At 40.9% G+C, this 15,671-nt stretch overlaps 1 protein-coding gene across 5 annotated transcripts in view; it reads right to left on the bottom strand.

The window, feature by feature from the left end:
- LOC105470589 (serine/threonine-protein phosphatase 4 regulatory subunit 1-like) overlaps window positions 1-15,671 on the bottom strand; it is an 87,176-nt gene that overhangs the window by 48,608 nt on the left and 22,897 nt on the right. For 4 of the 5 annotated variants that reach the window (XM_011722740.3, XM_011722739.2, XM_011722743.3 and 1 more), the window contains exon 3: window positions 7,315-7,447. The exons of the other annotated variant lie outside the window; for it this stretch is intronic. In XM_011722740.3, coding sequence (XP_011721042.2) covers window positions 7,315-7,412 — 98 coding nt within the window. In that variant the 5' untranslated portion in view covers window positions 7,413-7,447. The remainder of the gene's footprint in view (window positions 1-7,314; window positions 7,448-15,671) is intronic. 5 annotated transcript variants of the gene reach the window in all.

The raw sequence follows: 15,671 nt of genomic DNA, 5'->3' as shown, positions 1-15,671 counted from the left end.
GGGTAAGAGAGGACCCCTGAAGCAGAGACAACTCCACAACCAAACAGGAGAGAGGTAAAGACTCAAACAAATTGGGGCTTTGGAACCACCATTTTGGAAAACCTGGCCGCTCTGCAACGACCTGGAGAGCCCACAGTGGATGAGCAGAGTCCTGAAGCCTCGGCCTCAATACTTCTCACTTGTTTGTTAGCTTTGTTAATAAGATGAAAGAAGAAAGTGGCCCTCTGGAGAGAGAAACTCTGCCTGACTCAGAAGAGTGCAGGGGGACTCAGAGACATGACATGTAGCAAGCACAAAGCTGGGTAGTGGCACACCGTAAGCCCTCTACAGTGCCAGTCACTAGATTACAAGACAAGGAGCTGCCAACAACAAATGAATAGAGAGAAATTAAATAAATTATGATCTATCTATACCCTGGCACGCCATGCAACTATTTGTATGGTCTTAGTACCTCTAGATATGTAGTAAGTTAGAAAGATATCCATGATACATTAAATGGAAAAAGGTGAAAATTGTTGCATATGGTAGGAGCCCATTTCTTTTTTTTCTTTTTTTTTGAGACGGAGTCTCCCTCTGTCCCCAGGCTGGAGTGCAGTGGTGCGATCTCCGCTTACTACAACCTCTGCCTCTCGGGTTCCTGCCTCAGCCTCCTGAGTAGTTGGGACTACAGGCACATGCCACTACGCTCAACTAATTTTTGTATTTTTAGTAGAGACTGGGTTTCACTATGTTGGCCAGGATGGTCTCGATCTCTGAACCTCGTGATCTGCCTGCCTCGGCCTCCCAAAGTGCTGGGAGTACAAGCATGAGCCACCATGCCCAGTCAAGCCCATTTCTTAATACAAGTTACGTTTAGGTATACATGTGCAATACATGTACACATAAACACATTCATATGTACATACACTTATTGAGGAAACAATCTAGAAGGGTACTCACCAAACTTCACAGCTCTTCCCAAGGTTGTAGTCGGGGAGGGAGGGAAACTCTATTTAAATTCCTGAAGTTGTTAAATATTTCAATGGGCATATATTATGTTTGTGAAATTTTTTTTAAATATAAAGAGGATGGCTGGGGAGGCCAAGGCAGGCAGATCACTTGAGGTCTGGAGTTCAAGACCAGCCTGACCAACAAGGCGAAACCCCATCTCTACTAAAAATACAAAAATCAGCCATGGTGACGTGTGCCTGTAATCCCAGCTACTCAGGAGGCTGAGGCAAGAGAATCACTTGAACCCGGGAAGCAGAGGTTGCAGTGAGCTGAGATTGTAACACTGCACTCCAGCCTGGGTGACAGAGCAAGACTCTACCGCAAAAACAAAAAAAAAGAGGATGGCTTAATTTTACGTGGCAGTGTAACCAATGTTCCCTGGAAATCCAACCACGGAAGTAGCCCTCTGTGTCTCTGTTCATTCTTTCCCTCACTCCATCACTCAGTTATAATCATGTGTTAAGCCCAACCAACTTTAGACTCAATGCAAGAAGCCTGTGATACCAGGATAAGCAAGGTCCAGGCCCTGCTCTTAGGAGCTTTACAGTCTAGGCCTGGAAGTAAACAAGAAAATTATGAAGACCAGTAGGGACAGGACCCACAGAGAGTGCCCACAGGATACGACAAAAACACAGAAGAATACAGAGGGACTAGCCAGAGAGATGAGGAGTGTGAGGCTGAGAAGTTAGGCAGAGACCTGGGATGTCGGAAGGATGAGGCGAGGACTTTAAGATAAGCATGAACAGCATGGAAGGTCTAGAGGAAACTCGAGACACACTGGGCAGCTATGGAATGCGGGAACTTCCTGTATTTCCCATCCGACTTTTCTATAAATCTAAAATGCCGCCAAAAATAAAACCTATTAAAGAAAGAATGGAAATGAAATGCTTTTTCAGACAAACAAAAGCTGAGATAATTCACTGACAACAGTCTTGTACAAAACAAAAATCGTTAATGGAAGTTCTTGAGGCAAAAGGATACCTGATGGCAATGAGCATTTTACAAAAAGAAACAAAAAACATCAAAAATGGTAAAAAAAAAAAAAAAAAAAAAAAAAAAAAAAAAAAGATGGTAAATATTTAAAAATATTTTTCTTATTTGTAATTGCTTTAAGATAGTTGCTATATAAAGCAAAGATATTAAAAAGTTATTCTGAAATTTATGAATTGTGTAGAAGTGTAGGAAAATAACAGCACAAAAGACAGAGGGGCAGAGGTGGAAGAACACCGTTGTGAGGCTCTTATGCAACATCTCCAAACTCTACAGCATGCAAAGTGGTATCATTTTGAACATATGTCATGATGAATAAAAGAAGTATACTGTAATCCCTACAAAAATCCATAAAGCCGGGCTCAGTGGCTCACGCCTGTAATCCCAGCACTTTGGGTGGCCGAGGCGGGTGGATCACGAGGTCAGGAGATCAAGACCATCCTGGCCAAAATGGTGAAATCCTGTCTCTACTAAAAATACAAAAAACTAGCCGGGCGAGGTGGCAGGCGCCTGTAGTCCCAGCTACTCGGGAGGCTGAGGCAGGAGAATGGTGTGAACCCAGGAGGCGGAGCTTGCAGTGAGCTGAGATCACACCACTGCACTCCAGCCTGGGCAACAGAGCGAGACTCTGTCTCAGAAAAAAAAAAGAGAAAAAATACAAAGTATGTTCTCTGACCACAAAATAATTAAACTAGGAATCAATAACAGAAAGATATCTGCAAAATCCTCAAATATCTGGAAATAAAACAACACACTTCTGAATAACTAAATGATCAAAGGAGAAATCATTAACATTAAAAATACTTGCGCTGAGAAATAACAAAAATGTTATATATCCAAACTTGAGGTAACATAGTACTTAAGAGGAAAGTGTACAATATAAAATGCAGATGTTACAAAAGAAAAGCCAAAAAAAAAAAAAAAACTGAACTAAATATCCTTGAAGAAAAGAACAGCAATTAAATCCAAAAGTGAAAAAAAAAAAAAGCCAAGGAAAAAATAATACAAATTAGAGCAGATATTACTGAACTATTATAGAAAACAAACATACAACAGAAACAAAGCCAAAACCTGAGTCTTTGAAATAACTAATGAAATTCATAACCTTCTGGTAAGAATTATCTAGGGGGAAAAAAGAAAGAGAGAAGGCACAAATAACAAATAACAGGATGGAAATGGGGACACAACAGATGTCGCAGACAATAAAAAAAAAAATTGTCATTTTCCAACACAGAATGAAATAACAGATTTAAGCAATGATTATTTGTGAACCCTGAAATCATCAGAAGAAAGACTGGTGAGGAATTTTATAATGAAAGAATAAAACACCTGAGCCCACTGCTCAATATGAAATCTCTAAAAGTGTGACAACTAGACATTGTTTCCTGGTGTTCTGTAATAAGAACTTCACAAAACAACATATGAAGTATTGCTTTAAAAAAAATTGAAGCAGAATATAATAAATTCTCCAAATGTAATTTTCCGTTTACAGAAAAGACAGGGAAAATGATACCATGAAAATAATGACCACCAAATACAAAATGTGGAAAATTCTCTAAGCTAATGGCCACTTCAACAAATAAATGATACGGAGAAAGATGAAAGAGAGAACCATTCAAGATTAAAAAGCGTTTAAGACCAAAAGGAAAAAAACCTGTAAACAAAAAGAGACTTAACAGACACATCTACCTGATGAAATGTGTAGACTTTATTTGGATCATGATTCAAACAAATCAACCATAAAAAGGTATTTTTTAAGATAGGAAAACTGGACATAGAGTGGTAAACTAGAAAGCACTGTTGTTAATTTTGTTAAGTGTGATAATGATATTAGTTAGATTTGTTCTAAGTCCTTAATTGGATAAAATATGATGCCTCAAATTTCCTTTAAAATATACAACCAAAAAAAGCACAAAACCTCTGCAGAGAAAATGATCAGACTCTACTGGGAAACTAAAGAAAACCTAAATAAATGAAAAGATGTACCATGTTTATGGATTGGAAGTCTATACATTGTAAAACGGGCAATACTCTCCAAACTGACCTACAGATTCAAAGCAAACCCAATCAAAATCCTAATAGATGTTCTGCTTTGTTTCATTTTGTTAGAATCTGGTGAGCTGGATTTTAAATTTATATGAGAATACAAAGGAACAAGAATAACAAGTCATGCCAAAGAAGAAAAACAAGATGAGAAGACTTGCTCTATCAAATATCAAGACTCACTATAAATCTATAGTGGTGGTATTAGCTGAGGGGACCACTGGAAGAGAGGGGAGAGTCCAGACAAAGACTGTAAACAGAGGCTGGACTGTAACAGAGGTGGCACTCCAGCGCGGTGGGAAAAGAACATACTTTTGATAAATGACATTGTGACAGTTAGGAAAATGAAGCGGGAGCCATTTTTCATATGATAAAGAAAAATTAAGTTCAGGCAGATTGCAGAACTATAGTATATCTATTTCACAGAAAAAAATAAAGGCTTTAAAGCAATATAAAGAAATAGAGGAAAAAAAGCTTCCAAATGCACTATTAAGGATAATGCCAATAAATTTAACCACATTAAAGTCAATAGCTTGTGTGCCTGGTGCAGCGCTCACACCATCAAGGCCAGGACTTTGAAACCAGCCTAGGCAACATAGTGAGACCCTGTCTCTATGCAAAATAAAGTAGCTGGGCATGCTCCTGTCATGGCAGCTACTCAGGAGGCTGAAGCAGGAGGATCTCTTGAGTCCAGGAGTTTGAGACTCCAGCTATGATTACACCACTGCACTTTAGCTGGGTAACAGAACAAGACTTGTGACCTTGTTACCCAAAGTCTCAATCAATCGATCAATCAATCAATAAAAAGAAAAATGAATAGCTTCTGGTCACCAAAAGAACACCATAAAGAGAGTTTAAACACAAGCCACCAGTTGAAGATGTTTATCATACATAATTAATAAAGGTTTGAAATCTAGAATATACACAGAACTCCTACAAATCAATAATAAAAAGACAAACAATCCATCCTCTCCCTACCAATTCAACCAAAGATTTGAACAGGCACTTCACAAAAAAGAAATACAGATGTTCAAGGAACATGAAAAAGTGTTTAAACACATAGTAAGGAAAATAAAAATTTAAATCACAAAGTGATATCGTTATATACACTTCCAAACTACCAGATTGGCTAAAATACAAAAATCTGACAATACCAGTTGGCAGATAAAATGAAGGGCAAAGGTAAGGCCGAGCATAGTGGCTCACACCTGTAATCCCAGCACTTTAGGAAGCCGAGGCAGGTGGATCACCTGAAGTCAGGAGTTTGAGACCAGCCTGGCCAATATGGTGAAACCCTGTCTCTACTAAAAATACAAAACTTAGCCAGGCATGGTAGTATACACCTGAAGTCCCAGCTACTTGAGAGGCCAAGGCGGGAGAATTGCTTGAACCCAGGAGGCAGAGGTTGCAGAGCCAAGATCGCACCACTGCACTCCAGCCTGAGCAATGGAGCAAGACTCCGTCTCAAAAAAAAAAAAAAAAAAAAAAAAAGTAGGGCAAAAGTAGGAGTATAAACTGATACAACCACTTTGGAAAACTGGCGTTATCTATTCAAGCAGAAGATAAGCATACACCATCACGTAGTATTTCTTTCCTGGGTACGTATCCTACAGAAATGCATACTTGTGTGTCCCCAGATACATCTACAAGACTGTTCATAGCAAAACTGTAATAGTCAAAATGCTTTCAGTTCTTTAACAATAGTAGATGGATAAATGTCAGTATATTCAAGAACGCTATTATGAAAAGAACAAATTCAAAATATTAATATATGCGAAATCCATAAAAGTAACGTATCCTGTATGATTTCACATAAAGTCCAGAAACAATAAAATTAAATTACATTATTTGGTGATAGCTAGGTGCCAAAACTTGAAAGACAAAAAAAAGAAAAAAGACATCATTCAGGGTATCACCACTCCCTAACATCAAAGGAGAATAACGACGGACTCATCCTGCAATATTAAATGGATCCATCCAGCAACATCCTTGTGAGCTTTCTATGAGCATCCTTGTGAGCTTTCTCACAACATCCTTGTGAGCTTTCAAATATAGGCTTAGCTTATACTTGGCATAGAATGTAATTTTTATTTTTTCATTTTCTTGTTTTTATAGAATTTTTTTTTTTTTTTTTTTTTTGAGACCGAGTCTTGCTCTGTCACCAAAGCTGGAGTGCAGTGGCACGATCTCGGCTCACTGCAAGCTCCGCCTCCCAGGTTCACGTCATTCTCCTGCCTCAGCCTCCCGAGTAGCTGGGACTACAGGCGCCTGCTACCGCACCTGGCTAATTTTTTGTACTTTTAGTAGAGACAGGGTTTCACCGTGTTAGCCAGGATGGTCTCGATCTCCTGACCTCGTGATCCGTCCGCTCCTGCCTCCCAAAGTGCTGGGGTTACAGGATTGAGCCACCTCACCCGGCCAGAATGTAATTTTTAAAAGTAAGAGCCAGTGAAGGTAAGGAAAGAGGCTAGGTGAGTACCATCAATTCTTGGCAAGTGGTGTAGTTAGGGACTACCTGGGGAAGAAACCTCAGAGGATAGTTTAGAACAAGACAAGCCAGGGTTGCAAGTGGGGTGAAAAGGCACCTGTAACAGACCAGGAGACACAGACGACAGAAGGCAAACCTGAGGGGGGTGAGGGATCAGGGACGGAGGGCCCGTCAAAGGGCAGAACAGGAGGAGAGAGACTTTCTGCTGAGAAAGGAGGGGAGAATGCTTTCAGATTCACAGAAGTTTGGGTAGCACATAAATGGAAAGGGAAGCCTTAGTTTCTGCTTTCTTCAAGATATTAAGAATCAAGGTCATCTGCTGAGCCAATGTGGGCCTGGAGTCGAGCCCTGCCAACACCGCACACAGTGACAACAGAGCGTGGCATGACACATTGCCACCGAAGTCCCTGATGTACAGGGCAGTCAAAAAACAAAGCGGGCAGACAATGCTTCCAACTGATGCTTCCTGGTGCTTCTCAATTAAGGAATGCATGACTTTTCTGAGTACTGCGTATGTGAAAGAAACCCAGTGAGCAATCCTAATCCCTTCAACACCATGAAATTCATCACCATCTCCCTCCTGGCTTACCAGGTGTTCAGCAAAACAATAGCAACAATAATGCAAAAGCCTAGTAAGATGGTACCATTCAGATAGAAGCCCAGCATCCTGGTGACAATCTGTATCCAACCTACCTCATCATTCATGAAGTCTCCTCGAAGCTGTCACAGAGAAGTGGCCCCAAGTGTCAGCTTAAAGCACACAACAGAGAGTTGTCAACATACACAGGCCTGGTTGGGCTTACCGATTGAAGGTGTTCTCACTGAAAGCATACTTCTCCAGGCGAGTGAGTGGAGGCAGGTTATCCTGGCCTGGAATGTCCAAGAAGGCTGTTAATCTCATGTTGTCACAATCTGGACCATAGTCTTCAAATCCATCTAAAAAGGAAGAGTGGAGTGGGGGGAACCCACACTCAAAAGTGTGTATCAACTGTGACGAGTCACACTTGGGCAAAGACATGGCCTTGTGGCATGCGTTCTGCCTTCACAGCTGAAGTCTCTAAGAATTGCAACGTTGAGAATTCAGCCAAAATGAAATGGTCAGCTGAAGAACCCCATAAGAAAAGTAATAGGTACCAGAGTAACAAAGAACAGCCGAACGCCTTTCTTTTAGTGCAGTCTGTCTAATGCATGAGTGAAGGGAACCACTCCCCTACTGAAGAACTCAGCAAGGGAGCAGATGCTCACCTCTAAGCAAGCCCTGCTGTTTAAGAAGCCCTGCTCACCACGCAGGGCTGTGCAAACAGGTTAAAGCAGTTGAAGGAAAAACAAATCTGTTTGGCCTTGTTAGCAAGACTCTGACAGAAAGTCCACTCCACATCTGTTCTGTTCTAAACGTACTCATGTAGCCTCATAGACGCCATGACATACATTCCCATCCATCCATATCTGTGGCCCCACAACACCCAACCACACCTCTCCACACAGGTATCCAACAAGTTCCTCCAACTCCTTCTGGCCAAAAATGAGCCAATCATCATCCTTCCTCTTCTTCTTCTTTTTTTTTTTTTTTTTTCTCTGAGACGGAGTCTCACTTTGCTGCACAGGCTGGAGTGCAGTGGCCCAATCTCAGCTCACTGCAACCTCTGCCTCCCGGGTTCAACTAATTCTCCTGCCTCAGGCTCCCCGAGTAGCTGGGATTACAGGCATGTGCCATCACACCCAGCTAATTTTTTGTATTTTTAGTACAGACAGGGTTTCATCATGTTGGCCAGGCTGGTCTTGAACTCCAGACCTCAGGTAATCCACCTGCCTTGGCCTCCCAAAGTGCTGGGATTACAGGCGTGAGTCACCATGCCCAGCCCCTCTTCCTCTCCTGCTCTTTTCCCTCTTGTGCAGTGGGTAGTTGAATTCCTGGGCTCTGGAGTCAAACACACCTGGAACGGGATGCATCCCACAACTACTACTCACTGCTGTGTGGCCAGAGTTCGTCACGTCACCTGTCCACACTTCTGTGTTCTCATCTTGAGGGTGGGATGAGACCCCTCCCTTGTGCCATCAGGATGCTGGAGTTGGTGGGACCACGCATGGGAAGACCTGCAGGATCTGGCCGACCTTGACATTGTTTACCTCCCTTCACTTACTCCCAGGTTTCACATCCCCCACAGCATTCTGAAGATCTGTTCCCTATCTACTCTCTCCCATTTAGACCTAAGGTCTCAGCTAGGGTGCAGCCTCTTCAGAATGGCTTGCCTTCTCACTCTCCTCACACCTCAAGTGCCCTGGTGATGGCAACCTGTGCCAGCCTCCTGCAACACGAAGTTCACTGTTTATCTGCAAGAAGTCCTTACACAATAAACGCTCCTGAGGGCAAAACTGTGTCCAGTTACTGTTGGATTCTCCAAGCCTAGCACATAGGCTTGGTAAAATGCAGTCTTAAAGTAAATTTATTCATTATATGTTTAATGAGCACCTACTATGTGCCCTGGCACATTACTAAACGCATAATGAGTAAATTCACTTTAAGACTATGCATTTTACCAAGAATGGTCTCCAACACCACCAACCACTGAATTAACTTAATCTTTCCATCCACTCCATAAAACACACTGACTAACCCCAGGGCATAATGAACACTCAGAGCGAAGAGGCTACTCTCTAGGAATAACAGTGGTAAGGGGAGTTGTTGGGATGATATTGATAATAAAAATAATAGCTACATTTTTTGAGTTCTTATAACAGGCCAGGGACAGGGAAGTAGCTTTCACATGTGATTCAGTTCCCACACCAACTCAACCCAGTAAGATTTTTATCCTCATTTTACCGATAAGCAAACCAATACCTAAAGAAGTTAGGCAACTTTTCCTCAGTCACTCTCCCATTTTGCCCTATCCAGAAGGAGGCTCATGCACAGCTATTCCCAACAGGAGTTACCTGCTTACTAAGAGTCAGGTCCTGTGCTATTATTTCTGAATGTTAGTTTGAATTCTTCAGAAAGATTCAATAAAAATGAGTTAATAAAAGACAGCTGTCAAATTAGGAGTAGATAAAACAAGCAGAAAATACTGTAAACACACTGTAAAAAATGACAAGGGCTTACATTTGCATTGCCTGACATATAAGTCTTCTCACTCCACGTAAGACAGTGAACCTGGAAATGTAGATGAGGCCTTATGAGTGTGATCTATGGATGAAGGCAGAGGGTCCACGTGCCAAGCAAGGCAAAGCCTTGGCTCAGATCACCAGGTCAGCCTATGAATATTCATTATTTGATTAAAATTAGAAGTTTTAGAAATGTAGCCATCTTGGCCAGGTGCGGTGGCTCACGCCTGCAATCCCAGCACTTTGGGAGGCTGAGGCGGGTGGATCACTTAAGGCCAGGAATTCAAGACCAGCCTGGCCAACATGATGAAACTCCATCTCAACTAAAATACAAAAATTATCCAGGTGTGGTGGCACATGCCTGTAATCCCAGCTACCTGGGAGGCTGAGGCAGAGAATAGCTTGAACCTGGGAGGTAGAGGTTGCAGTGAGGCGAGATCACGCCACTACACCCAGCCTGGGTGATGGAGCAAGACTTCATCTCAAAAATAAAAAAAAAAAAAAGAAATATAACCATCTTTTTTTAAGAATCCCTGATATGGCCAACTTTTTCTATTAAGCAGTCATCTTCTCCTCCCATTCCTGCTAGAAAAGAGGCCATCACTGAAAGGATAAGGCGGGGGGGGGAACTGCCTGGAGTTGAGAGCTAATTATCAAGAGGACTCTTGCTATTTCAAAGACAGCCTGGCAGAGTTTGTGCCCAGGTAAGAGAAACACACCTGGCAGAGCCCTCCCTTCTCCCACTCCCCCACCTAATCTTTCCATTGCTAACCTAGGAAAATAAACATAAAGAAACAGGCTGCTGAGGACTTCCCTGAGGCTAATTTTGGCAAAATAACAGCCTTAATAGTTAGTTCTAGAAAGGTTAATCGGCACCTGCTCTAGAGGTGGAAATGCATCCCTCCTACCCCTCGCCCTGAAAACTGGTATGAAAAAGTAGAGGAGTGCTACTAGGCAGGTAGAAAAACCAAAGTCAAAGGCAGTAATGAAAAACGGTTCAATCTAGAGATGACAAGTTTGTGCCTAGTACTTACTTTTCTTTGAACATGAACCACATTTTCCCCCAACTAATTCTTTTAGGCTAACAATATGAGCTTATTAAAAATTTACATTGTATAACAGTTACTCAGAGAATGTTAATAAAGAATTATACAGTTACAGAAAAAATATGTATGACATAATCAAATACGCCATTTCTGTGCACAATAGCTGCCTTGGATGAACAGGTCCACACTGGGTCATAGCCAAGCCCAATGACCAGAGTCACTGCATATGAGCTATTTTCAAGCACCTCAGAGTCCTGAAGGAATAGGCAGCCTCGATCCCACAGATAGTTATACAGCATCTGCAGGCCCAGGCTGGAACGGACTTGAAAACATTAAGTTTAAAGCAGTAGTTCCCAAGCTTTGGGGTAACAGATAGTTTTGGAACCTGAAAATATCTATAGTCTAATACATTCAATACTTTTCATACAGGATCATGGGTTTCAAAAGATCTTCTGAGGACCACTGTGTATTTTATGGGTTGAGAACATGGTGTTTTAAAGTAACAGAAAATAGCCAGACACTCTTCAAAAAACTGTCTTTAGTCAGACAACTAACAAACTTAGCAATTAGTTCTACCAAAGAATAGATGTTACTGGAGAATATTAATGATCCTACCACATTAACTATATAAAACTACACTATCAACAAGGAAATAAAAGCTATGTATAAGCCATAAAATAATGAATAATAATTTACCCTTCTTGGTTACTTCTATAAAGAAACTGTGCTAAGAGCTTTCTGTGTAGTAGCAGTAGTTTGTTAAATCTTGATAAAAACCATATTAATCCCATTAAAAAAAATAAAAAACAGACCAGGTAAGGTGGCTCATGCCTGTAATCCCAGCACTCTGGGAGGCTGAGATGGGAAGATCGCTTGGGCCCAGAAGTTGGGGATCAGCGTGGGGAAGAAAGTGAGATTTTGCCTCTAAGAAAAATATAAAAACTTAGTGGTTGTGATGGTGTGTGCCCGTGGTCCCAGCTACTCAGGAGGCTGAGAAGGGAGGATCATCTGAGCCCAGGAGGTCAAGGCTGTAGTGAACTATGATCACAGCACGGCATTCCAGCCTGGGTGACAGAGTGAGACTCTGTCTCAAAAAAAAAATTAGAAAAAAAAAAGCTCAGAGAAGTTAGGAAAATTGCTACCCGGAGAGTGGCAGAGTCAGAATTTGAACTTGGTCAGAATCCAGACACTGCATTGATCTATACTGCTAGAGAGGAAACCTACACTTTAATTTCAATTTTCAAAGAAACCCCTCCTAACTGCTGCTCCGAGCCTCAGGTGCAGGGTCCTTCCCTTAGTCCTGCAAATGCACCAAGAACCTTCATCTCGATGACTCTGTACCTGCTGTCCACTGCCTGGGACTCCCACTTCTCACACCCTCCCTCCCACCTGAGCTTGGGTGTCAGTGTCCAAAGCGCCCTCCCCACCCCCCAGGAGGCCGGGCTCCGGACAGCCTCTCCTTCCTTCCAGACCATGTCAGGCCACCTCCCAGCTGCCCTGGGGCTGCGAGAGGCCCTGTGGCCCCAGGGCCCTGTGCTGTCTCAGACCTGCAGCAGGTGCTCCACAGCAAATAGTTAACTAAAGGAATGACCCCACCAAAAGAAACTTCCGTGAATAAAAACAAATATTTTTTTAAAAGAATGTTATAAAACAGAATCACAAAGAAGAAGAAACCTCAGAACATGCCTTGATAAACTCTCATTTTATAGACAGGTAAAGAGACATTACCCCAAAAGACAACAGCATAGCTGGGATTCTTAGAACCTGAAGGTTCTGCATGCCAGGCCAGTGCAGACAGGCAGAAAAACCAACTCGGATGAAGGCTACAAGAACAACAAAGCCAAAGGGAAGAGTTATGGTCTCTGAGGTAATTGACGGGAAAAGAGAAAGACTTCAGTTTCCAGCCAAGATGGCTAAAGAAGGACCTGACATATGTGTAAGTGGAGTCTCAAAAGAAAAAGAGAGAAAGAGAGAGAGAAAACACAAAAGAGATGAGAAGAAGAATCGCTATAATTTTTTAAAATTTGGTAAAACCTATAATCCTACAGATTCAGGAAACTTAACAAATTCAAGCAAAATATACATAATGAACTATCACACAGGGCACATCATAATCAATTGCTAAAAACCAATGATAAAGAAAAATATTTTTAATTGTTTTATTTTTAATTGACAAGTAATAATCATATATGTAAGAAAAAAACCCTTAAAACTGGTCCAAGAAAAAAGACACATTACATAAAAATGCAGAAACAAAGAAAGAATAACAACTTTTCTCATCAAAAACCATGCAATGAAGAAGAAAATGGAAAGATATTGTGACGGTTAATACTGAGTGTCGACTTGATTGAAGGATGCAAAGTGTTGATCCTGGGTGTGTCTGTGAGGATGTTGTCAAAGGAGATTAACATTTGAGTCAGTGGGCTGGGGAAGGCAGACCCACCCTTAATCTGGTGGGCACAATCTAATCAGCTCCCACCGAATATAAAGCAGGCAGAAAAACATGAAAAGGCAAGACTGGCCTAGCCTCCCAGCCTACATCTTTCTCCTGTGCTGGACGCTTCCTGCTCTCAAACATCAGACTCCACGTTCTTCAGTTTTGAGACTCAGACACTCAGACTGGCTCTCCTTGCTCCTCAAGCTTGCAGACAGCCTATTGTGGGACCTTGCGATCATGTAGGTTAATACATATACATATGTATGTGTGTGTGTATATATCTCTCTATATATCCTATTAGTTTGGTCCCTCTAGGGAACCTTGACTAATACAGATATGTTTAAAATACTAAAAGAAAAAAACCATTAACCAAGAATTTTTTTTTTTTTTTTTTTTTTTTTTTGAGGTAGAGTCTCACTCTGTCCCCCAGGCTGGAGTGCAGTGGCGCTATCTCGGCTCGCTACAAGCTCCGCCTCCCGGGTTCATGCCATTCTCCTGCCTCAGCCTCCCGAGTAGCTGGGACTACAGGTGCCCACCACCACGCCCAGCTAATTTTTTGTATTTTTTTAAGTGGAGATGGGATTTCACCATTTTGGCCAGGATGGTCTCGATCTCCTGACCAAGTGATCCACCCGCCTTGGCCTCCCGAAGTGCTGGGATTACACGGGTGAGCCACCACTCCTGGCCTGATTTCTTAACACTGTACAATGTCCCTTTTTTTCCCTAGCAATATTCTCCTTTTCCAAAGCTTACCGTGTCTGATGTTAATATATATACTCTAGCTTTCTTTTGAAAAGCTGAAAAAAACGCATTGCCAGCAGATATGTACTACAAGTAATGCTAAAGCTAGTTCTTCAGAAAGAACAAATATGATCTGAAGCCACACAAATATAAGAGGAAGACCAGGAATGGCAAATATGTAAATAAATATAAGCAATGCTAGTTTATTTTCTTTTTTTTCATTTAAAAACATCTCTTTAAAAGGTAATTGACTACTAAAATGAAAACAATGGCAATGCAGTGGGGCTAATAGCATATGTAGAAGTAAAATCGCAATAAGGCAAGAAAACAAAATAAAAGGCATTCCGATTAGAAAGGAAAAAGTAAAACTATCTTTATTCACAAACAACATGACTGTCCATATAGAAGATCCCAATGAACTTACAAAATAACTAGAATAAGTGAGCTTTGTAAGATTATAGGATACAAGTAAATACACAAAAAACAGTTGTATACTACCCAAAGCAATCTACAGATTCAATGTAATCCCTATGAAAATAACAATGACATTCTTCCCAGAACCAAAAAAAAAAAAAAAAAAATCCTAAAATGTATATGGAATCAGAAAGACCCAGAATACCCAAAGCAATACTGAGCAAAAAGAAGAAAGCTGGAGGCATCACGTTACCTGACTCAAAATGTACTGCAATGCTACTAACCAAAACAGCATGGTACTGTCATAAAAACAGACATATAGACCAATGGAGCAGAATAGAAAACCCAGAAGTAAACCCACACATTTATAGTCAACTAATTTTCAACAAAGGCCCCAAGTACATACACTGGGGAAAGGACAGTCTCTTCAGTAATGGTGCTGGAAAAACTGGAAATCCATATGCAGAAGCATGAAACTAGACCCCTACCTCACCAAACACAAAAATCGAATCAAAAAGGATTAAAGACTTAAATCTAAGACCTAAAACAATGAAACTACTAGAAGAAAACACTGGGGAAATGCTCCAGGACACTATTGGTCTGGGCAAAGATTTCTTGAGTAAGACCTTAAAAGCCAGGCAACCACAGCAAAAATGGCCAAAAGGGGTAACATCAAGCTGAAAAGCTTCTAGATGAAAAGGAAACAACAAAGTGAAGAAGACAGCCCACAGAATGGGAGAAAACATTTGCATACTACTCATCTGAAGGGGTTAATAACCAGAATACATAAGGAATTCAAATTCAATGGGAAAATAAACAAATAATCCAATTTTAAAATGGGCAAAAATAGGAACAGACATTTCTCAAAAGAAAACATGAAATTTTAAGGATACCATTTATGATAGCATCAAAAATACGAAATTCTTAGGGATAAATTTAACAAAATCCTATGAGAAAAATCTTAAAAGAATGTTGAAAACAGTTATCCCACTTTCAGAAACCAGAAGACTCAATATTGTTATGTGTATTATCCTCAATTTACATATAAATCCAATGTTACCCCAATCAAAAGCCTAGCACTTAAGTTTGTAGAAATCAAAAAGCTGATTCTAAATTCATATGGAAATTCAAAGGACCTAGAATGCCAAAACAATTTTGAAAAAGAAAAGTAAAGCAGAAACATTCACAGTTCTTGACTTCAAGACTTACTATCATGACACTATGATACCAGCTTAAGGATAAACACACGCATTAATGGAACATAAGAGAAAATCCATTAAGAGATCTAAAATCTAAGTTTAATTCATTTTTTACAAAGGTGCCATGGTTATTCAATGGGGAAGGGACAATCTTCCAAAGAGTATTAGAATAACAGAATAAACGTGGGGAAAATGAACCTTGGTCCTTATGTCACATAAAATAA

This window comes from Macaca nemestrina, chromosome 15, assembly GCF_043159975.1.
Source record: "Macaca nemestrina isolate mMacNem1 chromosome 15, mMacNem.hap1, whole genome shotgun sequence".
In the NCBI taxonomy this organism is placed as follows: domain Eukaryota; kingdom Metazoa; phylum Chordata; class Mammalia; order Primates; family Cercopithecidae; genus Macaca; species Macaca nemestrina.
Note: the sequence above shows the minus strand (reverse complement) of the source record. Positions and strands in the feature narration are given on the sequence as shown.